General features: G+C 42.4%; 1 protein-coding gene and 1 long non-coding RNA gene across 2 annotated transcripts; one reads left to right on the top strand and one right to left on the bottom strand.

The window, feature by feature from the left end:
• Positions 1 to 4996: 4996 nt before the first annotated feature.
• Positions 4997 to 6065, bottom strand: LOC146686833 (uncharacterized). Its single transcript, XR_014916588.1, has 2 exons — positions 5824 to 6065; positions 4997 to 5244 (listed from the first exon to the last, which is right to left on the bottom strand). It is a non-coding gene; the product is annotated as an uncharacterized LOC146686833 (long non-coding RNA).
• A 10866-nt stretch (positions 6066 to 16931) lies between these two features.
• Positions 16932 to 26089, top strand: LOC146686832 (uncharacterized). Its single transcript, XM_085440248.1, has 3 exons — positions 16932 to 17205; positions 17997 to 18281; positions 21420 to 26089. Exons 1-3 carry the CDS (start codon positions 17034 to 17036, stop codon positions 22244 to 22246), a joined length of 1284 nt encoding a protein of 427 aa, XP_085296374.1. The 5' UTR covers positions 16932 to 17033; the 3' UTR covers positions 22247 to 26089.
• The last annotated feature ends 1797 nt before the right edge of the window (positions 26090 to 27886 follow it).

Genomic DNA, 27886 nt, shown 5'->3' with positions numbered 1-27886 from the left:
AGCTAGACAGAGGATGAGGGAGGGTGGAGGAAGAGTAGAGTCAGGTTTGGTAGAGAGATAGAGCTGGGTGTCATCGGCGTAGCAGTGGAACTGAATATTATATTTACGAAAAATATGTCCAAGTGGAAGAAGGTAGATGATGAAAAGAAGGGGCCCGAGGACAGATCCCTGGGGCACCCCAGTGGATAAAGGAGAAAGCTGAGAAGTGAAGGATTTTAATTGAATGAACTGAGTGCGGTCAGATAGGTATGATTTAAACCAGGCTAGTGGAGTGTGAGAGACAAATAGAAGCTAATCTGCTAAGGAGAATGGGATGAGAGATGGTGTCAAAAGCTGCACTCAGATCAAGAAGGATAAGGATGGAGAGGAGACCAGAATCAGCTGCTATAAGAAGGTCATTTGTTATTTTTATAAGAGCAGTTTCAGTGCTATGTAGAGGACGAAAGCCAGACTGGAACTGTTCATAAAGGTTATTATCAGTTAGGTGAAGATGGACTTGTGAAGCAAGGATTTTTTCAAGGATTTTTGAGAGAAATGGTAGATTGGAGATAGGACGAAAATTATTAAAGTTGTTGGGATCTAGACCAGTTTTTTTCAGAATTGGGGTAATAGCAGCAACTTTGAAGGAAGCAGGAACAGTTCCAGTGGTGAGTGAAGAGTGAATAATAGCAGATATGAGGGGAAGGAGAGAGGGTAAACAGGCTTTGACAAGGACAGTGGGGATAGGATCGAGCTGGCAGGTAGAAGGCTTTGATTTATGGATGAGATCAGCAATATCAGCTTAGGATGGAAGTTGAAAAACAGAGAGGAAGTGAGAAGGGGGAGAAGTTAGGACAGAGAAGCTACATTGAGCATTAGGGTCCAGGTCTAAGTGTATTTTATGAATTTTATCAATAAAGAATAGCATTAGAGCATCACAGAAGTTAGATGAATAGAGATGAGCAGGGAGAGAATCAGGTGGCCTGTTAAAAGAGTTGAATAGTGAGAAAAGGGTCTTGGTAGAGTTCTCACTTGAGCAGACAATAGCAGAGTAATAAGCAGATTTGGTTTGACTAATACATTCCTGGTAAAACAGAACGTGGTTATTAAACATATCCTTATGAATAGTAAGGCCAGTTTTCTTATAGAGACGTTCAAGCTGTCGGCCTTTAGCTTTCAGTAGCCGGAGTTCAGGGGTGTACCAGGGTGCAGAGCGAGAAAAAAGTACAGTTCTGGTTTTTTGTGGAGCCAGGGAATTTAAAATACTACTAAGGCTATGATTATAAAAAAGTACCAGGTCCTCTTGAATAGCTAAGTTGTTAGAAGACAAGCAGCTAGAAAAAGCAGAGGAAAGGATATCAAGATTTATATTCTTGATATTCCGGAAAGAGATAATTCGGGGATTGTTAATTACAGAGAGGGTCATGTGAACATTAAAGGAGAGAAGTAGATGGTCCGAAATTAGCAGTTCGTCAGCTGTACAGATGGAGGGGGTAAGTCCAGAACAGCAGACTAGGTCCAAAGTGTGGCCCTTAATGTGGGTAGGGAAGTTTATGTATTGTTTAAGGCTGAAGCTATCAAGGCAGGATAGAAGGTCCTTGGTAAGGGGATGGTCGCAGTTATCCACGTGGACGTTAAAGTCACCCAGCAATATTATATTAGGGGAGACAGTAGCTAGATTGGTCAGCAGATCGGCAAAGTCACTGATGAAAACAGAATTAAATTTTGGGGGGCGGTAGATGACAGCTATTACAGTTGGGGTAGGTCCTGAAAGTTGACAAACAACAGATTCAAGGGAGCTGTACATAGGGGCGGACAGCGGCGAGACTTTCCAGTTCTCGCGATAGATTATCGCGAGGCCACCACCACGGCCGGACTCGCGAGGTTGGCAGGTGTAAACAAACCCCGGGGGGGTGGAGTCGTTGAGTTGCGAAAAGTCATTGGGCTGTTGCCATGTCTCAGTCAAGCAGAAAAAGTCAAACTTACGGTCTGTTAGGAGATCCTGGATGAGATGTCCTTTGTTCGTAAGCGAACGGATATTAAGCAGGCCGAAGTTGACAGAAATACTGTCGGACTGGATGAGAGTGTTAGCCGACCTAGGCAGACCAGTCAGAACATTGTGGTCAATAGACCTGCAGGGGTTCCGTTGAGAGCGACCAGAGGTGGACCAGAAGGACTGAATTGGTTTGGAATTATCCTAATGGAAATACCGACGGGAGCCTCGATGTACGTACTTTCGACGAGGGAGGAAGGCAATGTCCGTGTGGAAATGAAGAGCAGCCAGCGGCGGAGCAGCTAAAGAGAAGCGGAGCCGGAGGAGCTCATCAGCTGTATATTGATGAAGTCCAGTGCCGAGTCGGTAGATCGATGACATAAGGATCCAGACCCACACTGAGAGTACATAGATCCTGAAAGGCCACATCATGGACAGGAACAGCCGGGTAGGGACACCGGTGGGCCTTAGAAACAGGAGTAGGACAGAAGTCCAGAGTCCAGTAGCGTTAACGTTTAGCGATAGTGGTGAGTGGCGGCCGGTGAGTAGCGGCAGCCAGTCGCGCCAGCGTTCACTCAACCGGAAATACAGCAATCTGTGTTCAGGTTTTTGTACAGCCTCTTCTACACTTTGTATCACTGTGTTTGTAGAGCACAGTAGTAGAGAGCTGTGTCTGCCAGGGTTAGGGCTGCTATGGTCAGACAGTTTTGCTGTTTCCTGTCACTGTGGGCTGCAGAGCACAGTAGTACACAGCAGAGTCAGACACTGCAGCAGAGGAGATCTCCAGATCTGCACATTTCTCTGTTTTGTCAATGTGAGCTGAGAATCCCGACACAGCTCGATGAACTGATCCTCCCTCTGTGATGGAAAGCAGGAACTCTGGTCTGGATCTCTGGTATTGTCGGTACCACTGGATATTGTAGATAGAACCATCATATGTACAGGTCAGGTTGATGTTTCCTCGCTCTGCAACAGCTTCTTCAGCACGTTCCTGCTTTATGCTGTTCATGGAGCCCAAAGCTGCAAATGAATGATTCATGTCAGTCAGTCTTTTTCTTCCTTTGTGAGCATAATGAGATGAAGAACTCTGCTAATAATAACTCTGATCAAATCTTGTCACAATGAGACTTTCCTGTGTTCTAACACTCACCTATGCAGTGAGAGAAAAGTACCAACAGGTAAAGGAACATGTTTCAGGTGCTGAAGTCACACAGCAGATGAACAAAGTTCAGCAGAATGAAAAGACTAAGCAGCCTCTCTGCTGCACAGCCTTCTCCTCAACATCAGGCTGGCTGGAGTTCTGCAGGAAGAGACCATCTCATTGGCTGAGTTCAGCACCAGTGGGTGGAGCCAGAGAGAAACCTGTTTAGAGTCTTTATGAACAGCGAAACATCTGCTGGTTGTTTTTACAGCTGTCCTTGTTGCATGTGTGTTTCTTTCAGACTGAAACGTTTTGGGAGGAGAGTATTTGAACAACTAATAAAAATAATAATTCACTGAGATTTAGAGATAAATCTGTTCCTACACTGTTATTAACACTGGGAGCACTGAACGTATCCTATTATGTTTTGGACATGGCTGTGATAGCTGAAGGTGCCATGAGAGAGTGTGTGGTAGATGAGAGAGTTTCCTCCACTTGTGTTCGTTTATGAGGAAGATGTGACCAGAACACAGTGACTGTTAAAGCAGGCGTTAGAAAAACGTACTAGATATGATACGTCTTTGTTTAACACATGAAATATTGTGAGAAGTCAGAATTGTGTGTCGTGGCTCTTATCACATGTAACCGAAAGCACAGCAAGTTCCCAGGAGATACAACTCCTGAGAAAGTCCTCCTACACATCTGTCCCAGGGTGATATGCAACATGCTACACAAATCCTCTTTGTCTGTAGAAAAGAAGCTCGCTGAGCCGTCCCCAGAGAGCGCTCGCACAAAGTTATGGTTGCTGCTGCTGCTCACTTGAAGTCACTAAAAGCTTTAAAGTCACATCTCTTGTGTTTCTCCATTTGTTGAAGAGTTGTTCCAACAGCTTGGTACCTCGAGCCGGACTCCACATCTGTCCTACTCATTCCAACAATGTCTGGAAGGTGAGGTCAGCAGCAAGGGAGGAGTCGGAGAGTGATGAGATCTGTAACTACATATACACTGGAGAACCAGAGGTGTGGAGAGCGATGGCCTGAATCCTACAACAGGTCGGAAAAACCTTTTCTGTAAGAGCGTAAGACTCATAAGACGGTCAGGGAGCACAGAGTGTGCACAGAAAATGACACATAATAACAGCACATAATAATAGTTATGATAGGAATCAAAAGAATAATAATAAGTACAAAAGGTCAAAGGTCAGCAGTGTCTCCAGACAGTCAAAGGGGAAAACTGATGAACTAGCAGTGTTAACAAACGCAGGTGAAGTCATTTCATCAACAGTTTGGTCTTTTCGTCCAGCTTCCATGAGCTGGAGGATGCTCCCCAACCTGACTCCACTCTGTCTGTTCCACAAAGCAGCTTTAGGGAAGGTTGAGGCTAAACAGTAACACATGTAAGGCAGCCCCATTCATGGATTAATCACCAGAGTATGTTAGAGTTATCTGATGAACTGAAAATGTAAAGCTTGCATGTGACTCCCTTTAAGTGTGTAAACGATGTGAAGTTCAGATGAATTGTAGCCGATGATGCTGAGATCCATTCACTGATTTCCACACAGCAAATCCAGCATGTCCAAATTAACACTGTCGGATTTGATTTCAACACTATTAAAGTGTCTATATGGGTCCACACCAGAGAGTGTTAATTTAACTCTTTTTGGAGAGTTGGTACGTTAACTCTGATTTAGTGTTAAACACCAAATCTGTCTGGAGTTGATAATTTAACACTTGGTGTTAAGAGTTTATATATTAACTCTCAAAGAGTATTTTAGTTTAACTACGTAAGAGTTAACTTCTAATTCATTCTAAAAAGCGGGAATTTTACTGTTCTGAACTTCTAGAAATTTCTTTTGGAAATAAACATTTACTAAAAAGATGCAATGGTTTTTGAAAAACATTTATTCTGAACTGTGCACCACAATTTCAAAACATTTTCTGAAAGATGTAACAGTATACATGTTCTCACTTTCATTAGAATTTTGTTTATCAAAAGGTCTGACATGGTAAATGCAAATAACAGCATCTCATCACTTATTTCTTCAATACAATATGCATGTCCTTCATTCATCCCTTTGTGGAACTTCAGCGCACTTCTGCTCTCCCCCATATTCCATCTTCACAAGCATATCCTGTGCGGAGATTGAATAAAAATTAGTTGACACTAATTAATGGCACAAATAATCCAGTAAACAATTGCAGCACAGAAAAAAAAAAGGAATCCTCTTTGAGCCATTACTTGTGTAAAGTATTTTCCCAAAAGACAAGGACACAGGCAACAGGTAATACTGAACTAAATGTAAAACCGCAACCTTTTTCATTTTTACCTAAACCGTGTGCACAAAACTCTGGAGGGATCTAAATGCTAACGTAGAATCCAGTCAGGACGTCAGCTACTGCTGTTTGCTCGCTTTTTTATGGGCGATCGTTTTCAGGCTTCAAGTAGCACCATTATACCAACATTTCACATTCTAGACATTGTTTTAGGTGTATTTGACCAAACGTTTGACTGAAAATTCACATGCAAGCATTTTTTCAGTGCTGTGGTATTTGCCCGCAAACAATACCTTTCAGCTAGCTAAAACAGAATATTATGCTATCAGCGAGCAACATGGCTAATGCCTTTCACACAGCTTTGTCTCAACTCCAAAGAGCCACAGAAGTAAAAGCTCATAATAATAATGGAAACAATATTTGAAAAAATGACTTACCAAGCAGGGCAAACAACTCAAATATGTAGAGCAAAATGTTCTGAAACGGCTTCACTTCAGCTTCGATTGGAGCCGTGCTGGGGGCGGAGTCTGTGAATTTACTCTGTTGGTGTCATAGCCCCTCTAGGAGTTCAGAGTTAAGAGGTCAAGAGTTAATGTTTCCATTGTAACACCTCCAGATTTGACAGAGAAACACTCATTTTTAACACTCGATTTTAACTACTATCATTTTACACCTCAGAGTTACATTAAAAGAATGTGACTCTACTTAGAGTAAAATTAACTCTACTTTTGGAAGAAGACTATTAACACCAAAACATTTAACACTTTTGAATTTGCTGTGTAGATGATGACAGGTCACTGGTCTATGGCAGGGTAACACAGAGAGACACACAACCATTCACACTTATGGGCAATTTAGAATCACCAGCTAACCTAACCCCACTAAGCGCACGTCTTTGAACTGTGGGAGGAAGCTGGAGCACACGGACAGAATCCTCGCAAACACCTGCTCACATCTGGTTGAATTCACATTACAAAGAGCAGTGAAGCTCAGATCAGCTGATCACAGCCTGTACTTGAATCAAATCTACTGGAGCTCTCAGCAGAAATGATTGTGAGTTTGATTCTTTTCCCCACACTGAGCCACTACAGCTGATTTTAGGGTTCCCACCTGCTGAATCCACTTTAACCTGTTCTCTGCTCATGTTCCTGTGAGAGGCACAGTCACTCTCTAATGGAGCCAACAGAAAACAGAAATGTCTTCATTTTCCCTCTTTTTCTCTGCTCATGTTCGACTTCACTGATTCAGTCTAATGAAGTGATTCTAATATAATTCAGATTTACACTGAAATAAAGTTTGTGTTCCTGTGTGCTGATATCATTCATTTACATTAATGTAGCACAAGGTTCAGTTAACTCTGCACTTTTTCCCTTTGGAGTAAAGAAGTTGATGGAAAAAGTCCTGGATGTCTGTACTTTACCTACAACCACCTCTGTGGGATCAGTGATCAATCATTTATCATGTTGTTATTGATCAGTGACAGGTTGATTTCTGTTGGAGAGAAAGATGAAGATTTGAGTAAAGATGAGACTGAAATGAGTCTGTTGTCTTTGTCATCAGTCCAGTGACACAAGAATCAGAGGTTTAACAGTGTGTGGCTCCCTCTAGTGGATGTTGTGGAGTATTCTGTTGTCTTTGCTCCAAAGGTTTTTGTACAGAGTTTTGCTGTTTCCTGTCACTGTGGGCTGCAGAGCACAGTAGTACACAGCAGAGTCTGACACTGCAGCAGAGGAGATGCTCATCTTGATTTCTGTTCCCTCCACTTGAATCTTCAATCCAGGAACTTTTTCTTCTCCTACTGATCCTGAAGGCGAGTGTGAGATCAGGAACTCTGGAGGTTTTCCTGGATGTTGTCGATACCAGAAGAAATAATCAGCACCTGTGGTGTATTTGTAGGTCAGAGTAACTGTGCTGCCTTCTACACTGGACTCTTCATCTTTGACTGGAGTGAGCTGATCACATGTGACACCTGAAGGAAGAGAGAACGTTTTCAATCAATAATTGACGTTAATGAATCATTTAATTGAACATAGTTTCCTGTGTAGGTGAGCAGACCTGTGAGAGTGAGAAGAATCAGAGGAAACACACAGTGATGTAATGACAGCATGTTGAGGAACATAAAGTTTGTTTTGTGTTGAACTCTGTTGAATGTGGAGGTTTTTCTCTCTTCTATAGTTCAGTAACAGCTCAGCTCCTCCCTGAATCTCTGCTCCTCCTCTCTGCTCTCAGTCACTCCTCCTCCTGTGCTTCACACACTTTATAACCAAAATGATTTAAGGGAGCCGTGTGACACGTCACACAAGCAGAAGTCACATTAACGATGTAGACAGAGTCAGAGAGTCGCTGATACTCACACAGTTAAAAAGTCTGAAACTTGAGACATTTGGAGAAAAATGTGTAAGAAGTCCTGAATTCAAGAAACATCTCAGATGATGTTTTTACTTTGTGACATATTGGACTCGTGCTTTAAGAAGCTGGTATAAACAGTATAAAAGGGGATAATAATAATAATAACAATAATAATAATAATAATAATAATAATAACAATAATAATAATAATAATAATAATGATAATAAAAATAATAATAACAATAATAATAATAATAATAATAATGATGATAATAAAAATAATAATAACAATAATAATAATAATAATAATAATAATGATAATAATAATAATAATAATAATAATAATAATAATAATAATAATAATAATACATCCTGTTTCAAAGCACCCACAGACACCCAAGGACATTTAACAATAGAGTGAATCACATAATAGAACAATGACAACACAAAGAACAATGAAAAGCATAAAACAGACAAACATTAAGTTCACAGTGAATATGCAGACTTGAACAGATTAAACTGGGGCAGAGACTTCCACAGCCTGGAGGCAGAGCAGCTGAAAGCTCTGCTTCCCATGGTGCTGAAAGAAGGCACAGCAAGCTGTACAGAAGAAGAAGATTGAAGTGAGCGGGCAGAAGAGGTAGGGCTTAACAGGTGAGAAAGGTGAGGAGGAGCGAGGCTATGAAGGGTCTTGAGAAGAAGTATGAACACTGTTCAGAGTTTCACAGGGAGCCAGTGAGGTTCCTGAAGGACAGGGGTGATGTGCTGTAGGAGGGCTTCTGGTAATAAAACAGGCAGCTGAGTTTTGAACCAGTTGAAGCTGATGGAGGGGTTTTTGGGGGAGACATGCAAGAGAGGATTACAATAGTCAATGCCGGAGGTAACGAGACTGTGGACAAGAATAAGAAGAAAAGGGGAGTGGCCACGTCGAACAAGCTAATTACAGAAATTAAAGCCATTCACTTAGATATGAAACAAACAGCAGAAAATAAGGATTTACTTAAGAAATAACTGGAAAGATGGATGTGTAGGAGCAGGACATTGACAGCATCCCAGAAAAAAAACTGAGTTATATAATAAACTTCAAACTAACAGAGAAAGAAATTAATAATGCTCAGGTGGCAGAGCAGGTCAGCCACTAATCAGAAGGTCGGTGGTTCGATCCCAGGCTGCCTCCTCGCTGCATGCCAAATATCCTTGGGCAAGATACTAACCCCGTGTTTGCCTACTGGTGGTGGTCAGAGGGCCCGGTGGCGCCAGTGTCCGGCAGCCTCGCCTCTGTCAGTGCGCCCCAGGGCAGCTGTGGCTACAATGTAGCTGCCATCGCCAGTGTGTGAATGTGAGTGTGAATGGGTGAATGACTGAATGTAGTGTAAAGCGCTTTGGGGTCCTTAGGGACTAGAAAAGCGCTATACAAATGCAGGCCATATCTAAATAAATTTAAAAAAAACAGGAAAATGGCAGGAGCAAATGGTTATCCATCTGAAATGTGACTTTAAAGCTTTTTGATAAAATGAAGAGACGGGGAGTTCCTCAGTACATCGTGAGGATTCTCTCTTACTGGTGCGCTCATCAGAACATGCAGGTTAAATGGGGAAGCAGTATTTCTGCCCCCTTTGGTGTCAGCAATGGTGTTAGACAGGGTGGGATTTTGTCTCCAATTTTATTTAATTTATATGTTGATGATTTGTCCATACAGCTGAGAGCCTGTAACACTGGGTGTATATTAGGTAAAACACTGATAAATCATCTCATGTATGCAGATGACCTGGTTGTTTTTAGTCCAAGCAGTGCTGGGTTACAGGATCTTCTTAATGTCTGTACTGAATATGGTGTACAATATGATATGAAGTACAATGCTGCTAAAAGTGCTGTTTTGATATGTAGAACCAAGCAGGATAAACAGCTAAATTTCCCTTTGTTTAAACTGGCACAAAAAACTCTTGAAGTTCATAAAAAGGTGAAATACCTCGGTCACTTTATTACTGAGCAAATGAATGATGATGATGACATATACAGACAGCGGTGTAAGCTCTATGTGCAGGCAAATGCTACTGCACGCAAATTCAGCTTTTGTTCACTTCCAGTTAAAGTGGCTTTGTTTAAAGCGTATTGCACACCGCTATATACTGCCCCCTTGTGGTCATCCTACAAACAATGTAGCATGCAGAAGCTGCATGTTGCATATAATGATGCGATGAGAATCCTTTGCAGGATACCTAGAAGTGGTAGTGCCAGCCAGATGTTTGTAGCTGTGGGTGTTTGGACTTTTAAAGCACTTTTAAGAAAGCTAATGTTCAGTTTTAGAGAACGACTGGATGGTTCGAGTAACAGTATAATTTTAGCACTCACAGATCCAACACTGAGTGGTTCCCGTTACTCATCCAGTCTCAGAAAGCACTGGTTAAAGTGTTTGTGTATTTATTGATTTATTTTAAGTAATTGTGTTTTATATATATTATGGTTTTATATTTTTACAAATGTTTTAGATACTTATTTATATACATATATATATTTAATGGTTTATACCTTGTGTTGGGGGGGGGGGGGAGTGTTGTGTGTGTGTGTTTTTTTGTTGTTGTTTTTTTTGTTTTTTTGTCTTGTTTTTATGGACATGAAGTCTGCCAAGAAAGATTGAATTGAATTGAATTGAATTGAATTGAACAACCTTTCCAGGAAATTGACAACACCGGCACTAAAAGAAGGCTTTAACCATGTCCTTCAGGGTGGGGAGGCCCCTGTGCCCTGGAGACAGGCAGCAGTATCAGTGATCTCTAAGCTGGGGAAAGAAAAGTCAATGCAGCTGTTATCGACCAATATCAGTTCTAAACATAGATTCTAGACTGTTTGCATCAATACCAGCAAGATGACTGGAAAATTTGTAGGCTTTGTATAAAGCAGACAAACACTGGGTAATGTTAGGAAGGCTCCCCATCTCACTGATCACTAAACTCCTCTGAACAATGGACAGCTTTCAGCCTCGACGCTGAAAAGGCCTGTGACTCTCTCTGTTGGAAATACTTAGTATTCTTAAAGGCAACAGTGAGGAGTTCAAAAGCAGGTGAACGTTTACATTGTTCACAAGTTTGAGACAAAAGCTGAGTTAGTTGTGTTTTCATAAAAGAGAATTTGAGCTTGTCGCGGGGTCCTAAACTTCTCCCGAACAAATGCAGGCGTAGTCAGGAAGCATTCAGTGTGGATTGTTTATTCTGCCGGAAACTAGAAAACTAACTTAACCTTCCTGCCTTCTTGGGACCTTTTTGTGCCACTGCTATGTGTTAAATGGCTGCCATTTCCACTGTGTTCAGTGGAATATAACCAAACTTGCCACAGGATAGTTTTTACCTGTCAATGTTAATATTCCAGTGTGAATTCCTTAAATCAGCCTAAAATGGCTGAGCAGCAGAAATCCCCACACCCATCACCCTGGGGACCATTTTCTGCCCATTGACTTCCATTATAAACGCTATTTTTCAACCCCAAATTATCATCATATGATTTTATTTTTTCTTCTTGTCTTGGATGTCAATGAAGACTCAGGGCCTTGAAGTTTTAATTTTTAAATTGCAAAAAAAATGCAAAAAAAATAATGGAAGGTCAAAATGTATGTTGGTGCCAATCTTTGGTCCATCTAAAGGCCTACTTATAATGACAATCACATATTACTTCAACTGGTTTTTTGTGGAAATATTTAGTTTCGTTTTTTGGTTTTTGGGGCTTATAACACAGGGCGCTCATGTAATAACACTGGGATTTGAAGGGTTAAAACAACGAAAATATAATTAAAACTTTACATGAATATTTCAGGGAGAAGTAGTTTTACAAGGCTGGCTAATTTAAAGTGGAATAAAATATGGATATATGGTCTTTTTATGGCGTGGCTGAGAATGGTCCCTAGGGTGATGGGTGTGAGTTTTTTAAAGGATGGCAGGAGGGTTAAGTCAACACAAAACAAACATCTTTATACAAAACACAGTCTGCATGTTACCCTCTCTGTAACATCTCACCGAAAAAAGCCCAGGTAGGCCCTGACAGCCTTCTTTTATACCCCATGGCCCCTCCCACTAGGCATAATAGCCATCTCTTTATTATTTCTTTTACCAAACACTCTTTCCCCCTCAGCTTATTTCCAGCTGTATTCCTACAATACATATATATGTATATACAGACATTTATGGTCAATTCCAGGCAGCCTACAGTGTTTCACAATAACAAACAAACAAAAATAATGCAGTTCACATGACCTTTCAAGCACGCGCGAACCCACTATTTGAACCCCGGAACACCATACCATCGGCTTGCATAACCACTCGTATAATCGGCGATCACAGCGAGTCTACGCGACCGGCTTTATTAAAGGTAAGCGGGAAAAATATGTTGGCCACCCTCTGCGCCGCTCAAAATATGCCTCTCACCCCCTTTTTTGTTTATCTGCCAGGTCGACGAAAAGACGCGCAGCCACGGTAATTGTAGAAACTAATGGTGGTGGTGCGCGTATGCGCCTAGATCAGCTGTCTGTGGCCCGGGACGGTGTAACTCCGTCACAGAGCTCATTTCATGCTCAGAGATCCGAGAATGTAAGTGAAATTTATCTTACAGTTTTCTCTGTAATAACTTTTGATTTCAAAAAGTTCCAGGTCACACACGGCTTCTGGTGATATGGATATGAAACCTAGCAGCACCATTACACGGCCCACAAAATACCTTTTGGTACACTGGGCTGTGTTTAGTGGTTGAGAGGAGGCGGCAAAACACTTAGCAGGCTAGTCAAAAGAATACACACTCACACCGGCAGTGGGAATTCCACAGAGTGTCCTTTAATACACCTTCTCTTCGTCAACCATATAAGCCCGGTTGAACGGCTGCAGCTTAACAAACATAGTGCAGAGTGTTCGTACAACACATAACGTTGCAAACAAAGGTGTCTGGAGAGGTAAAACATAAAATCCGTCCCTCCTCGTGCACTAGCGTGCAAGCACATGTCCACACCATCACAGAGAGGGCAGAGGCGCATACTGATGACAACATTAAACCTCGACTTGGGTTGTCTTAAAGAGATACCACACCATTGTGACTGTTACAACTGACAACAAGCAAACTGAGAACTGAATGCATTAAAGATGGAAATACTCAGAAATGAAAAGCAATCTGCACGCAGCACAGGACAGACTCCAAATAAAGTCGCACGATGTGTTACAAACTGAAACTGCCCTCTTTGATATTTCAGACAGTCACAATGAAAACAGTTCAAAGTGAAATCTCCCACAGACACAGTTCACACGACATGTTTGTAAAAGCAACGTAAGATGAATGAGTCACACCTGGATCCTGTGTGCATGCCGCGCCTCTACAACATATACGACACCAATCCCAGCCAGCACCTCAGCACAGTACCTGCATGTGTTGTTCAGGTCCACAGCTGTACTCGAGTACTCTCCTCTCACCACAGTGTGTCTGTCACACACATCTGGGAGCATTTTAAACTCTATCAGTCTGCTTGTTCTCATCTGAAATACATCTATGTCCACTGTGAACGACCATCTTTGAACAGAGGGCGGGGCTTACCACACCAACTGTCTGTCATCTATAACGCAGTTGTGAGATCTGGCTCCACCCTATCACATGATAGGGCGGGGCCAGGTTTCACAATGAGCTCACCCGAAACCCTGGCTGATTGTGACCTACAACCATCTTCACACCTTGGCTCGTGTGATCAGGTAGAGGATCATCAGCGGGTCCATTGTCCCTCTCAGGGTTTAAATCTGGGACTCTCCACCATTTGACCCCAGAACTGAAGAATTTTGTTGGAGGTGAAACGTCGTCTTTTCTTTTTCTTTTCTTTCCAAGCTCCTTAGACTTTTCATCTGAAATACACCTCAGTGGAGTAAGAGTTTAAAAATGCAGTCTTAGCCCCACATTAATGTTACCTTTGTGTTGTAGAGCTTCCTCTGATTGTGTGTCTTCTAAACTTTTCCTGCATGAGTCGAGCCAGATACAACAGTGCAGAGGAAAGCACAGCAGGTCTGAGGATAAACACAGACTAATGGAACCGTCGCTTCAGGAACAAGTGATAAATGTATTCATCTAAAACTACAATGATAGTGAAAAGAGGCTGGAAAAGAAGTGAATACTACGAGCATAACTCGGGGTATTGTGCACATATACTTCCTCGTAAATAATGATGTCCTTCTTTGTTGCCATGGTGACATAACTGATGATTATTCTTCTGAAACCATCAATAGCCAAACATAACATGTGCTCCCACTTTGATCTAAAGCTTGTGACCCATGAACTCTTCACTGAGGTTCATATTTCAGGCATCCTACATAACTATGAAGAAAAATACACGTGTGAGATTCTCAACACCAAACTCAGCTAACATTAAAAAATAGTGTTTTATTTTTCCTCAACCAAGAGACGATCTGAAAGTGAAAAAGCAGAACATCAGTCACAGGTTAGATGGAGAAGTGTTTGCTCTGTGACAGGTTAGCAGTCTGTCACCCAGCAAACACTGTGCACTAGTGACTCTGTTACATCTGTGAGCTGCATCTGTTTGAGCTCCATTCAAATAATGTGAATAAATGAGAATACTATGATCATGTTTTAGTCACAAACATATCAAAGTTTAAAATAAGAAAATGAACCATTTTAAGAAAAATATGAGCTCATTGTGAATTTGATGCAAACACAACATCCCAACAGGACAGCTCAACAAAGTAAGTGGTGCTAAAAACAAACAGCTGACAGGAACATGCAGCAGCTAACCAGGTTAACTGTCAGCTGGTCAGTCACATGATCGAGTACAAAGAAGAATCTAAGAGTTTCTCTGTTCACCAATCAGCAGAAACGAGCATCTATAACGTGATTAATGTTCCTCACTGTGAATATCTCGTCATCTACAGAAGATGATCTCATCAAATGATTCAGAGAATCTGGAGAAATTTATTTGGACGTCTGTGATCTTCAGACAGCATTAAAATCAGAGCATGAGCTCAGGAGCACATCCAGAAATCACCATCTTATTATATTCATATTCCCCTACAGACGTATGATTTATTTGTTTATGTCTGATTTCAAATCTTCAAAACAAGTCAAAACACATCAAAGGAAAGCAGCTTGGTTTCTGTTTGTTTTCAGAGAAACTGTTTCAGATTTACAAACGATCATCAGGAAATAATCATTTCACAAATCTTGTTTTCTAAATGAGCTAAAAACTGCTCAAATGCATGACAGACCAAGGTGACAGCGATCATCTCTGCTATGGGTTGAGGAGAAGATTTCTGGAACTGCCAGACACACCTGTACAGATGTGTTTTAATCATGATTTTATGCCTTCTTGGCAAGATAAGACGTATCATGACTGGAGAGAAAAGGGTTTAGTGTCTATTGAGGATTTGTATGTTGATAACACATTTTCTTCTTTTGTCAACTAAAAGGGAAATATAATCTGCCACATTCACATTTATATAGATATCTGCAGGTCAGGCATTACATCCAGTCCAAGTTTAAAGATTCTGCAACTCTACCGTCAGAACATGGCATCTACAAAATACTCAAGACCTGATTCCAGACATCATATCACCAAAATTGTACAGTTATTTGGTAATTCTGCTGTGGTGCATACAGCTGGGATTAGGCAGGCTTGGGAGAATAAATCGGGGATGAAGGTGCCTGAATCTATGCGGAGTAAGTGTCTGTCTAAAATCCACTCCTGCTCTATAAACAGCAGACACCAGTTAATTCAGTTAAAATCCTCCACCGGTTACACTGTTCTAAGGCCAGACTGCACAACATTTATCCTTCTATCTCCCCAATGTGTGACAGGTGTAGACTGGCAGAAGGTCCGTTGTTCCATGACTTTTGTTCTAAAATGTTTGACTGGTATTCTGAGGCAGATATGAAGCCTGCACAGCCTGAACTTGTAATTTTTGGATGTTCTCTGACGTCTGAGCTACTCCCGTTTAAAGTGCAGCGGCCACTGGAAGTAGGTTTGATGTTTTGGTAGCTTTTGGTACCTGTGGTTTTTGTGAAGTGCATGGTTGTTTGTTTTTGTTTGTTTTGGGGTTTGTGTTTGTTTTAAATTTTGGAAAAAAAAATTTAAAAATAAAAAAATATAAAAAAAACCACAATAAGCTGGTGTGGAAGACTGTTAAAACTGCAACTCCTGGTCCCAGAACTGGATCGTCACGTTTCTGTTGTCTTTGTCATCAGTCACACAAGAATCAGAGGTTTAACAGTGTGTGGCTCCCTCTAGTGGATGTTGTGGAGTATTCTGTTGTCTTTGCTCCAAAGGTTTTTGTACAGAGTTTTGCTGTTTCCTGTCACTGTGGGCTGCAGAGCACAGTAGTACACAGCAGAGTCAGACACTGCAGCAGAGGAGATCTCCAGATTGACTCGATTTCTCTCCTTGTCCAGTGCAGCAGTCAGCAGTCAGTCGAGGGTTTGGGGGGGTTGCTCTCAGCACACTCGGCTCACTCGTATCAGTGATGAGGAGAAGGAACTGAGGAGCTGATCCAGGATCCTGTCGATACCACTGGAGATTATCAGCTTGAACTGAATAGTTACAGGACACAGTAACTGTACGGCCCTCTGATGAAAACACTTCAGCACTGCTGGCAGTAATATCATCTTCCAAGCTGTTACCTGCTGATGAAACAACATGTTATATTTACAGCTCTGTTCCACAGTCACATGTCCATCATTGGAAAAACACAGTGAGCTCAAAGAAAGTCCAAACTGGATCTGTAACGCTGTAAACATGTCTTTGAATTTCAGGTGTTCCTGTCAGAAACATATGTACCTACGAGAGCTGCAAAGATCCAGATCACAGACAGTTTTTCCATGTTTCCAGAGGAGAAATGTTGGAAGTGATGCTCACTGGGAGTTAGCTGTGAGTGGTCTGATGTTCACAGCTGGAGTCAGACAGGTTTCTGCAGTCAGGAGGAGGAGCTGCTTTTGCTCTCATGTGATGTTTCCTGTTAAATCCTGATGACAGCTGGTGTGTCTGCAGGAGATCCTGCATAGTTTGTGCTTCGTGCTGCTGTTGAAAGTTAAACAGCCAAACACGGAGCTTGCACAGAGGTCTTTATGGATCTGTTTTCTCTTCTCACGGCAGCTCAGAACATTTTATTTATTTACTGCAACAAACTGACACTTTGAAGAGGAACTAAAGGCAACACTCGTGCTCTGCCGGAACCTCACCGCGTGACACAGGCGGAAGTAAATAAAGGAAAGGCACTAATAATGTTGTTGTGTGAGCCGAGAGTGTGAGCTGAGTGTGTGAGCCGCGGCAGCAACGATGCCTTCAGTTCAGTATCTGAGAGAGTTCATCAACGAGCGACTAACTGCTGCTGCTGAACAAATATTCTTGGAGTTTGAAAAAACGATCGTCCAGTACGAGGAAGAGATCGACCGTCAGCGCAGACTGCTGGATATCACCTGGAAACCCCAAATCAAGCTGCACAGGACAGGTGAGTGTCCCTCTGAGGGAGGATCCTGATCACAGCTCTGCGGGACGTTTCTGATTGTGAGGACTTTTTGGAGATGTGAGCTAACAAAGAGCAAACAGAGGACAGGACTGCGCTGCGCTGCATTCAAACAGCAGGCGCTGAAATCAGCCTGGATTTGAGCTTTTCTCTGACCTGGATCCATCACTCAATCCTGTGAATCGTTTGAAAAACTTTTTGTTTGGCGGTGAAACGTGTGTTTGATGGTGCGTTCAGGTGCACCTTCTAAACTCAGTAATCTAGCCTGAAAAGGTTTTTCCTTGGTTTCCTTTCTTCTTCTGCAGAGCTGTAAAGAGTTCAGTGTTAACGTCATAACAATACGTCTTTTTTATTTCTCCATCAGTGACGTCAGAGTGGTCGCCCGGGCCCTTTGTGATGATGTCACATAAAAGCTAAAGTGGTACACAGCACGTGCACGGTTCCTGTGGTCACATTTACACACGTGTGAGAACAACAAAGTCCACCATGTTGTTGTTCAGAGTCACGGACGCGACTGAAAGAAGTGACACAGAGTTTAATGTGCAGCTCGGCACAGTGACACCTAATATTGAATTTATGAACTGTAGTGGCAGTGCGGTGCTGCTGCTGTGCTGAGGGGGCTTTACCTTCCAGATGTTCGTCTGAATAAATGCAGATCTGAGATCAGTGACTTACAGCTGACTGGACGGCTTTACTCTCACACACGAGCGACGCAGTCATGCTGTAAAGTCCTGTTAATGTTTCTGTGGTTGTGACTTCTTTCTTCTGTCCTCCAGACGTCCCACAGCAGCAGGTCTGTGAGGAGGAGGAGGAGGAGGTTCTCCCTGAGCAGCAGCTCTGGAACCAGGAGAGGAGCTCCAGTGTGGAGCAGGAGGAACCAGAAGCTCCACAGATTAAAGAGGAACAGGAGGAACTGTGCAGCAGTCAGCAGGGAGAGCAGCTGGGACTGAAGGAGGAGCCTGAAGTTCATAATGATCCTGTGCAGTACGAGGAAGAGATGGAGCGTCAGCGCAGACTGCTGGATATCACCTGGAAACCCCAAATCAAGCTGCACAGGACAGGTGAGTGTCCCTCTGAGGGAGGAATTTTACTCATGGGCCGTTTCTCAATACTCGTGCAGCCAGTCCAGACTTCGTAAGTTCACACGGGAGTCCGGACTTCCCGAGAGTGCGAGAAAACAGCGCGATCATTCCACAGCTGAGCAGCAGCGTACTTGATGACATCACACAGAGTTTTTACTGCATCCCTGCTGAACTGTGATTAATATTTGCAATGGAAATTACACGTGACGTAGTAGATTTCTTTAAGAAAAAAGATGTATGAAAAAGGTATTTTGAGCACTTGATCTGTTTCATAATGTCTAATAAGCTTCATGAAGGAAACACAAGCTTAATCTCTCTTAATAAAAATCGTATACATGTATGCACAGCTCACGCTGCTTATTGAGTAAAAACAAGCAGGTGAGACGTTAGAACGCTGCTATTTTATTTTTGCAGACCCCTAAAATCAACACTGGACTGCTGGGGTTTGGAAGAGAATCGATATTAAAAACCTAATTTGATCAATGCTGCAGCAGCCTTCAGCTGTTCACATGTGTCAGCATGTTGTTTCTGCTCCCGGAGGAAAGGTTTCCTTCGAATTCAAAGATTTTTAATGTTAATCAGCTGTTACTTACGTTTGTGTTTAAAGAAGAACAGCACATTTTACATGAGGGGACATGACGGGAGAGCACATATCCATTGAAACAATGTTAAATCAACAACAGGCAGTTCTGTTGGAACAGCGTTAGAGTCTGATATTGAATCACTGTTGAACTCTGATGGTGGTTTTCCATCACTTTTCACTTGGTTACTATTGAAACACTAAAATCATAATTAAAAATCAACTTAATGGGCGTTTATTTTACGACACCACGAAACAAACGACAGATGTTTTTATATCGTCGTCCGATATATATGGTTATATCAACAGCCCTAAACCAGGCGTGTCCAAACGTTTTCACTGACGCCAACATACATAAAAATATAGGAGGGGCGGGGCCAGTTACTAGAAATGAGGTATATAACCTTAACTTTACTGTATTAAAGTTAGAAAAATCACTTAAAAGTGGTCAAATATGTTATATTGTTGAATATAATTAAAGACAAAACTGCCTTCATCCCATCTTTCCATAAACGGATCTTTGTTGATTTATCCAGAAAAAGCTTTGGTAGCTCGTTTTCACAGCAGCCTCAGATTTCTTCTTGGACTGAAGATTTACAGCACAGAGAAAAAACAATAAATAAAGCTTGTTATTTAAGTTATTAGGCTCAGCAACACACCTGTTAACGTCCGTTTGAAACAGTTATCAACATTAACAGACTGAACTGGGCTTAATAACAGGAGTGCATCATTTTAGCAGATTATTCTGGTGAGTATCAGCTGCGCTGGGTTTGTAAATCGGGCCGTCCAGCTGCGGTGCTGATCCGACGCCACTCGTGCCAAAAACCCGGACAAATGTCACTTGATCAAGGAGCAGATGTGCATCAGATGAGATCAGCTGACTGCGTGCGCTGTGCACAGCGGTGTGTGCTCTGTGTGTTAACAAGGAAAACGCAGATAAGAAAGTGGTGCACAAAAGCAGAGTAGTGACAGAATCGATGCGCATTACTGATATTTGAAGCATGTGTACCTGCACCTAACACACGGGTACTGTGGAATATAGTTTTACTCACCTAAGGCGCTCGTGCTCTCGTCCACTCCCAGCAACAATTAGCAGCTGTGCGGCGTCTGTGGCGTCGGTGCTCTCATCACATGCGATGGAGTCAAAATCAAAAGCACAGCTTTGTCAGACAGGTGCAGTTTAATGTTGGCTGACGAGTCTTCAGTGCGTCGCACGACTGGATTTCTGGACACGCTGACGTTGTTGAAGTTCTGCACTTTTTCCACATTATTTCGGTGACTTTAACGAGGCCGTGTTTTATGAGGTCTCCATCTGAAAAAGGCTCGCCATGTCTCGCGATGAGTTGGGCGACCTCATAGCGGCTATCGGAGCCTTTTCCTGGACCTTTCGAGCACGAGATAAATACTGCTGCTGACCCTGCGGGAGAGTTAATGTCTGCTCTGGCTCAGCACCAGTGTCGGATGCACAGGCCTGATGTTTGGCTTCATAATGATGTCGCACATTATCCTCTTTCATAACTGCCACAGTCTCAGTGCAGATCAAACAGACACACTTGAGTTCTTTGAAGAAATCTTCACTCTCCCACCGTGTCTGAAATTTTCTGCACTCACTTTCTACCTTTGGCTTCTTTGGTTCTGACCTGTTTAGTAACTTGGGGTACATTTCTTCTGTGATTGTCCTTTTTGGTGGAGCCTTGATCAACAGCAGCTCCCCTGGTGTTAAAACGAAGAAGTGCAATACACTCAAGCAAAAGTTGAAGTGCGGCCTTATTCTATTCTATTTATAAAATTAATTAATCAATTAAAAATGGCCCGCGGGCTGCAGTTGGCCATAGACAGTGGTTTAGCCAAATTGTCACATGCTAACATGCTGTTAGCTTGGAAGCTTTTCACTGTGAGTGAAGATGCAAACTTCCCCTTAGTTCAGCTATTAGGGCGTGTCCATGAAAACATGCTTAATAAAAAAACCTATGGTCATTTAAAAGAAGCTAACAAAGGCAAAGTGGTTGAAGCTAAAGCTAGAATGTGCTGAGAGCCACCCAAAAGCCCGCAGCACGTAATGAACAAAGGATCACAGCAGTTATGAACATTATGGAGATGAATCGAGAAGGTCAAAAGTTCTGTTTCCTGTGATGTGATTATAAACATGCTGGAGAATGTTGGATGTAACTCACGTTTGATTTGTTGCACCTGCTTCCATTTAGTAACGTTTGTCAGCAACTTATTTTTACTTAGTTCAGTGAATTATTCAGCTTCTCAGTTTTTAACCCTCATCTTACAGATTAGGATCCATTGAGACCTCACCGGTTATTTATCAGCTCATTGCAGGATATTTATTACAGCCTTTCTACAGCAGCTGGTAGTTCATCCTCGCTCTGCCCTTACTGCTGATGTCCCTCTGTTGATGAGCTTTATTCTGGAGTGGGACAATTCACTCTCGCAGCCTGAATTTGTGGCCATTCTCCTTTATTATTATACTTTATTAGTAATAGTTACTCAGATGATTTTCTTTTTCTTATCTCCTTCTGTCCCTCCAGACGTCCCACAGCAGGAGGTCTGTGAGGAAGAGGAGGAGGTTCTCCCTGAGCAGCAGCTCTGGAACCAGGAGAGGAGCTCCAGTGTGGAGCAGGAGGAACCAGAAGCTCCACAGATTAAAGAGGAAGAGGAGGAACTGTGCAGCAGTCAGGAGGGAGAGCAGCTGGGACTGAAGGAGGAGACGGATACCTTCATGGTGACTGCTGCTGAGGAAGGAGAGCACAGTGAACCAGAAGCAGGCAGGGAGCAGCTCCTCACTCACAACTTTGCTGTAGCTGACAGTCAAGATCTGGGAGGAAACAAGAACGCAGATTCAAGATCAAGTAGAGAAAGACACAAAAGTCACAACAATGCAGAAAATCCCGCTATGTCAGAGAGTCACTGTAACTTTGATAAAAGTAGTAAGTCTTTAAAATGTGATGTTTGTGGAAAAACCTTCAAGTTTAATTATCAAATGAAGGATCATTATTCAATCCACACAGGTGAGAGACCGTTCGCTTGTACAGTGTGTGGAAAAATGTTCAGATGCAGCAGCTTTTTGAAGAAGCACCTAAGAACGCACTCCGATGTGAAGCCATATACTTGTAAAACATGTGGGAAAAAGTTTGGAAGTAATCGTAATTTAGTGACGCACACCAGAATTCACACAGGTGTGAAACCATATCAATGCAAAACGTGTGGGAAATGGTTCAGATGTCACTCTCATTTAAGAGATCACATAAGAATTCACACAGGCGAGAAACCATATCGTTGTGAAACATGCGGGGAAGCTTTCAGACATCGTAATGTTTTTTCGGCACATGTAAAAAAGTCACACATGTTGTTGTAAAGGTCAGATGTTTTCATCACACGTGTTCTTTTTTACCTGGCTACATCACCATGGTAACTTGTGACGGGAGAAGAGAGCGGGAGATCGACCGATGGACTGGTGCTGCGGCTCATCGTTTTAGAAAGTCTCCGTTTTCACTGTCCACACTGCGGCGTGAAAGCACCGTTTTCAAGAGCGTTTTCAAAACGCTGCGTTTTCCATCAGTGAACACGCCGTCTCAGTGTGGACAGGAGGCCAAAATGGAGAGAAAACAATGTGTTTTAAATGTCTGTGAAGGTTCTCAGTCATCCAGGTCATCGTAGTCAAAGGAGCTTGCAAAGAAAAGCGTCTGGACTTCTTTAAGTTACTTGAAGACGTTTCACCTCTCATCCGAGAAGCTTCTTCTGTTCTAAGGTCAAATGGTGGAGAGTCCCAGATATAAACCTAGTGGGAGTTTCCCCCCACAGAGGGACAAAAGGACCCCCTGATGATCCTCTAATCGCCTGAGCCAAGGTGTGAAACTGGGTGTGGGTCACAATCAGCCAGAGTTTCGGGTGTGTTCATTGTGAAACCTGGCCCCACCTTATCATGCGAATTCCTGAGGTCAGATGGCCCAGGATGTGAGTGGGCGTTAAGGCGTCTGGGAAGGATCTCAAAACTGATTATAGATGGCAGAGAGTTGGTGTCGTAAGCCCCGCCCTCTGTTCAAAGATGGTCGCTCACAGTGGAAATAGATGCTTCTTTCACTCCTCTTTCAAACCATCTGTCCTCTCTGTCCAAAATGTGAACATTGGCTGTGAACAATGTGTTTTAAAACAAAAGCGCATTAGTGTGGACGTAGCCTGTATCTCTTGGCTGGGGGAGGTCTGGGCTTCCCTGCTTAGGCTGCTGTCGCTGCCACCCGGCCCCGGATAAGTGGAAGAAGATGTGTGGATGGATGAATTGCAGCTATTACAAAAACACAAAAACAATAAAATGAATCTGTTTGCTGCAGACTAAAGCAAATCTGTGATCAGACTTTGGGACTGTAAGCTTTAATGTTTAACTGGGTCCAGTTCAGCGTTTCAGAGCTCTAATGAGAGCTTAAGATCTGAAATGGTCCAAAGTCTGATGAACTAAGCCACAGGAAGCTGGACTGCTGTACAACATTGTATTCACAGATCCAAGCATCATTCATCCATGTAAACTCTGACATGCATCACTATGAACCACATAAACATGTTCACTCTGCTCATTATCCAGATGTGTTTGAGGAGGGAGCAACAAAAACAATGTAAACAGCACAGAGCGTCCTGAGGTCTGTAGTGTTCAGAGAAAGTTAGATTTATCGTTCTGAAGTGAAAGAGTGAGAGAGTGTTCCTACATAACTGAATTAAAGAGATCTGTTCATGTGAGACGGACTTCATGATAAATTAATTAATTAAATCATATTTATGTCCATAAAATATTCATATCTGACTGAACCTTCATGTGTGATTGAATTCTTGGCAAATTATGTGAAGTAAAACATCAAAAAGAAGAAAATGAGATGAAGTGATTTCAAAGTTTAAGCTTTGTTTTAAGTCCTGTATGTAATAAACTCAGAGAGGATGATAAGCTGGACATCGGTCGATAGACGTCAGCAGCAATGATCGGATGTCACGGTGGATGAGACCAGATGTAATCTCAGAAGCTGTCATGTCCAGAGGAGTGAGTGGGGGAGGCAAAACGGCAAAGAAGTGTAAAAGAAGGCACCCGGGACCTTTTGGAGCTGCCACTGCCTCTGGTTCTTGGAATGATTAGATTTGGCCCGCGGAGCCCACAGGTAGAAATCAGAGCAAGTTACAGCAGAGGAGCAACCAAGGCCAGCACAGTGAACGTTTTGTCTTGTTCCCTGAACATTTTTGACATGTGGGACTATAAAGTCAAGAAGATCTGGATTCCAGCTGTTTCTTTCAGTCCTTTCCTGTTGGATTGTATCCACACAGAGACAACGGGCACGTCCTGGCCGACATCTGCAGCTTCTCTCCAGTTTCTCTCCTCACAAAGATTAGAACACACAACGAGACAATGGACGCAAAGCAGAGCAGTGATGTAGGACACAGAAGTAAAACAGGAAACGACACAGACACGGAGTTGACAAGGGGATATGTCTGACAGGGAACACAGACAGAAACCAAAGACTAGAGATTCAAAATAAGACAAAAAGACTTAATAATAACCAACATAAAACACTGGGTCACTGAGCAGGACCAGGACACCCAGGTGGGAGAGGGGTGTGGCTCTGCAAGCGTGGTCCAGGGTCCTGTCCCCTGGTAGGACCTTCAACATGTTGGTGGAATTTGGGGAGTGCAGATTTCAAACATGCCTCATGAAAGTCCCCGACAACAACAGAGTGCTCTCGCTGCTGATAACAAGTTGGAGGTGATTGAGTGTTGAGCTCACCTCAGCATCAGGGGTGATGTAAACAATGGTAAGTATGGCTGCAGTGAGCTCGCAAGGTAGACAGAAGCACCTACACCTAATTGGAATGGCCTGTAAGTCCGCTGAGCAGTTACTGTCTACAATCCTTCTGTTGAGGCACCAGGCCTGGAGCACAGAGGACAGTATCATTGATATCATTTCATCCCAGGGTCCTATGATTTTTGTGTTTGCATCAACTTTTCTTTTAGACTAGAGAGAAGTGATGGGACTAATTGGATCAGCCAATCAAACAGTTTTGTGCTTCCACAGCAGCTCTGTCTCTGTCTCTGATCTTTACTGCTTCATTTCTCTGTTGTCTTTGTCATCAGTCCAATGACACAAGAATCAGAGGTTTAACAGTGTGTGGCTCCCTCTAGTGGATGTTGTGGAGTATTCTGTTGTCTTTGCTCCAAAGGTTTTTGTACAGAGTTTTGCTGTTTCCTGTCACTGTGGGCTGCAGAGCACAGTAGTACACAGCAGAGTCAGACAGCTGAAGCTTCTGGATCTTCAGAGGAACTGATGTCTTGTTGAGTTCAGCATCAAATCTGTTTTTTGGGAACTCTTGATCGTTGTCCTCTGATGCTGTGTCACGTCTTAAAACATATTTTGGAAATTTGTTAACTTCTTGTTTGTACCAGAACAAATATGCGTATGCAGAAGTTGTTTCGTATTTGCAGTCAAGTGTAACTGTGTCTCCTTCAGCAGCAATGACATCTCCTTGTTCCTGGATCACTTTGTCTTCTCCTTTACACTCTGAGGAAGAACAGAACATGCAGAGGAAGAGATGGATCAATAAACATGATTAAAAACTCACCATTAATCAGACTCACACATTTATTTAAGCAGAGGAAACATGTTGATGTTTGTATCTCACCAAAGAAAAGAGCAGCAAGAATAATCCACAGCCAATGTTCCATCTGTACAACAAGGTTTAAATCAACAGGAGAAACTAGCTGATGTTCAACATTCAGTCTGAGAATTGTTCTCTTCACAGCAGCACTTATTATTGACACAATGGTTGAACACAGTGCAGAAGGAGAGCCCCGCCTACTGGATGATGTCGCCCTCTAGTGGAGCATCTCTGTGGGTTTGCTGTCACTGTGGGCCTCACAGCAGAGTCAATTAGATTTACAGCTGGAACAGTGATGAGCTCCATCAAACGTATCTGAAGGAGAGCATCACTCAGCTGATGGGCTCGTGTGAGTTCCTGGTTATATTTATCACTTCATGTAACATTTTTGACCTTAAAGAGATAAACCTGCTAAAAAAAACCAACAGATTTTATCCAATAAGCTTAATCTGATGAGTCATTTTAAATGACTTTATTTAATAACTGTTCTTGTTTCTTTGTGTTTAAACGTTCCTACAGTTGGTTTGTGGTTCATTTTGACATATTTTCTTTTCTTCCACTAATAAATGTTTTGTCCTGATAAGTTTCACGTGCGATTGTGAACATTTAACATTTACAGACATAAGCTGTGGGTGGAGGCTGGTTGAGAGCTTGACCTTGAATGGAAGCACATCTTTTAAGTCTTTAACTTTGAGTGTTTTTGTGTGTTTCACTTGATGTGCAGTAGTGGAGAGAAAGCTACAGTGAAGATGATGTTACTGAAATTGTTTTCAGCTGATTATTTTATGTACAGGTACTAATCAGTGTTTTCCCGCTAAAGATGGCGCCGGGTGTCATGGCATGCTGTCTCTCGGTTCTGAAAAGTTTATGAGGGTGTCCAAATTCATGGGCTGCATCCTCCTGAGGCCGCATTGGTAGACCGATTACGTCACAGCGACGCGGCAAAGGCTCCGAAAAATGCGTCCCCCTTTTCCCCGAATTCAAAGGATGGGTCAGGTGTGTCCTTTGTGGCCCACCATATCCCAGAATTCATAGCGCGGCCCAGCCAAACTCCAGTTTCCAGCAATGGCGGCCGCTACTAAGTTTTTAATATTACTCTTATTAATCTTTCTGGGTCACAAAATAAACTTTTAAGATATTTTCAGGCGAGAAAGTAGCTGTGTAAACATCAAATATCTGCTCGGTTTATCAAGATATCCCATATTTGCAAAAGTGCTTCGATGTTTTCGGAGGCGTCTGCTACCCACCAGCTCAATAGCTAGCTGGGAGCTCGAGGGTCACTAGCAGAGTTGGGTAATCCGATTACTTTTTTCAAGTAACGAGCAAAGTAAGGGATTACTATTGCAAAAACGGTAATTAGATTACTGTTACTTTATCGTAGGAACGCTGCGTTACTGCGTTACTAAAACCGTGATTTTTTTTTGCGAGAGTGTCTCATGACAGTGACGTAAGTGAGTGCGCCGTTCGTGACAACAGCTGTGTGCAGATCAACAATGGATCATATATCGAGTGCAGAGAGAGTATGAGCGTGCAGCGTTTAAAGCGTGGAAGTACTGACCTTACTTTGAGTTTGATTCCATAAAAAGTGACAAAAACATTAGTGTCCGCTGTGCGTGGGAAGAAAACTTCTTTTTACAGCGAAAAAAAACCCTAAACTTCCAACAAGCACCGAGTAGCTACGACGTAATGGGAAACTCACAGAGAAACTCACGGATAAACAACAAGGACCTGTTATCACCTAAGGAACGTTGCTAAAGTCAGACAGGTTTTATCACGTGACACCGCACAGGTTCTTATGCATGCATTTGTGTTACATTGATTATTGTAACGCTCTTCTTTCTGGGTTACCAAGAAAAGTTTTAGAGGTTTACAGATGGTACAAAATGCAGCTGCTCACATTTTAACCAAAACTGGGAAATGTGAGTGCATTACCCCAGGACTCAAATCTCTTCACTGGTTCATTGTCAGGTTCAAGCTGATTTTAAGGTCCTGTTGCTCACCTACAAGGCTTTAAACGTTTTGGCGCCTTCATATCTCTCTGAGCTTTTGCACCTCTATTTTCCTTCCCGTGCTCTGATCTCAGGATACTGACCTTCTAAGAGTTCCTAAAGCCAGAAAAAAGATTATTGGGGAGCGAGCTTTTACAACGTCTGCTGTAAATGTCCAATCAGAACACAGAGGAGAAACTGTATGTATGACATCACACAAAGAGGTGATTCTTACAAAATAAGGAAAAGTTTAAACCCTTCTGGAGAAAATGTGAGAATAACAAAGTAAATCTTTCAGCTGTAAAACATCATTAATGCACCAACAATGTTGGGAGTTTATTACTAGTTACTGTATTTGACTTCTGATGCTTTTTACACACA

The sequence above is a fragment of the Copadichromis virginalis genome, linkage group LG18 (genome assembly GCF_057382275.1).
Source record: "Copadichromis virginalis isolate Kocher_CV1m ecotype Utaka linkage group LG18, C_Virginalis_male_GT1.1, whole genome shotgun sequence".
Classification (NCBI taxonomy): domain Eukaryota; kingdom Metazoa; phylum Chordata; class Actinopteri; order Cichliformes; family Cichlidae; genus Copadichromis; species Copadichromis virginalis.
This window is presented reverse-complemented; position numbering and strand designations above follow the sequence as displayed.

What these genes read in the sequence shown, in the direction of transcription:
- LOC146686832 (XM_085440248.1), top strand. Translation starts at nt 17,034, where the DNA reads ATGCCTTCAGTTCAGTATCTGAGAGAGTTCATCAACGAGCGACTAACT. An exon ending in AATCAAGCTGCACAGGACAG is followed by an intron (nt 17,206 to 17,996) that starts GTGAGTGTCCCT and finishes TCTGTCCTCCAG; the next exon opens with ACGTCCCACAGCAGCAGGTC. An exon ending in AATCAAGCTGCACAGGACAG is followed by an intron (nt 18,282 to 21,419) that starts GTGAGTGTCCCT and finishes CTGTCCCTCCAG; the next exon opens with ACGTCCCACAGCAGGAGGTC.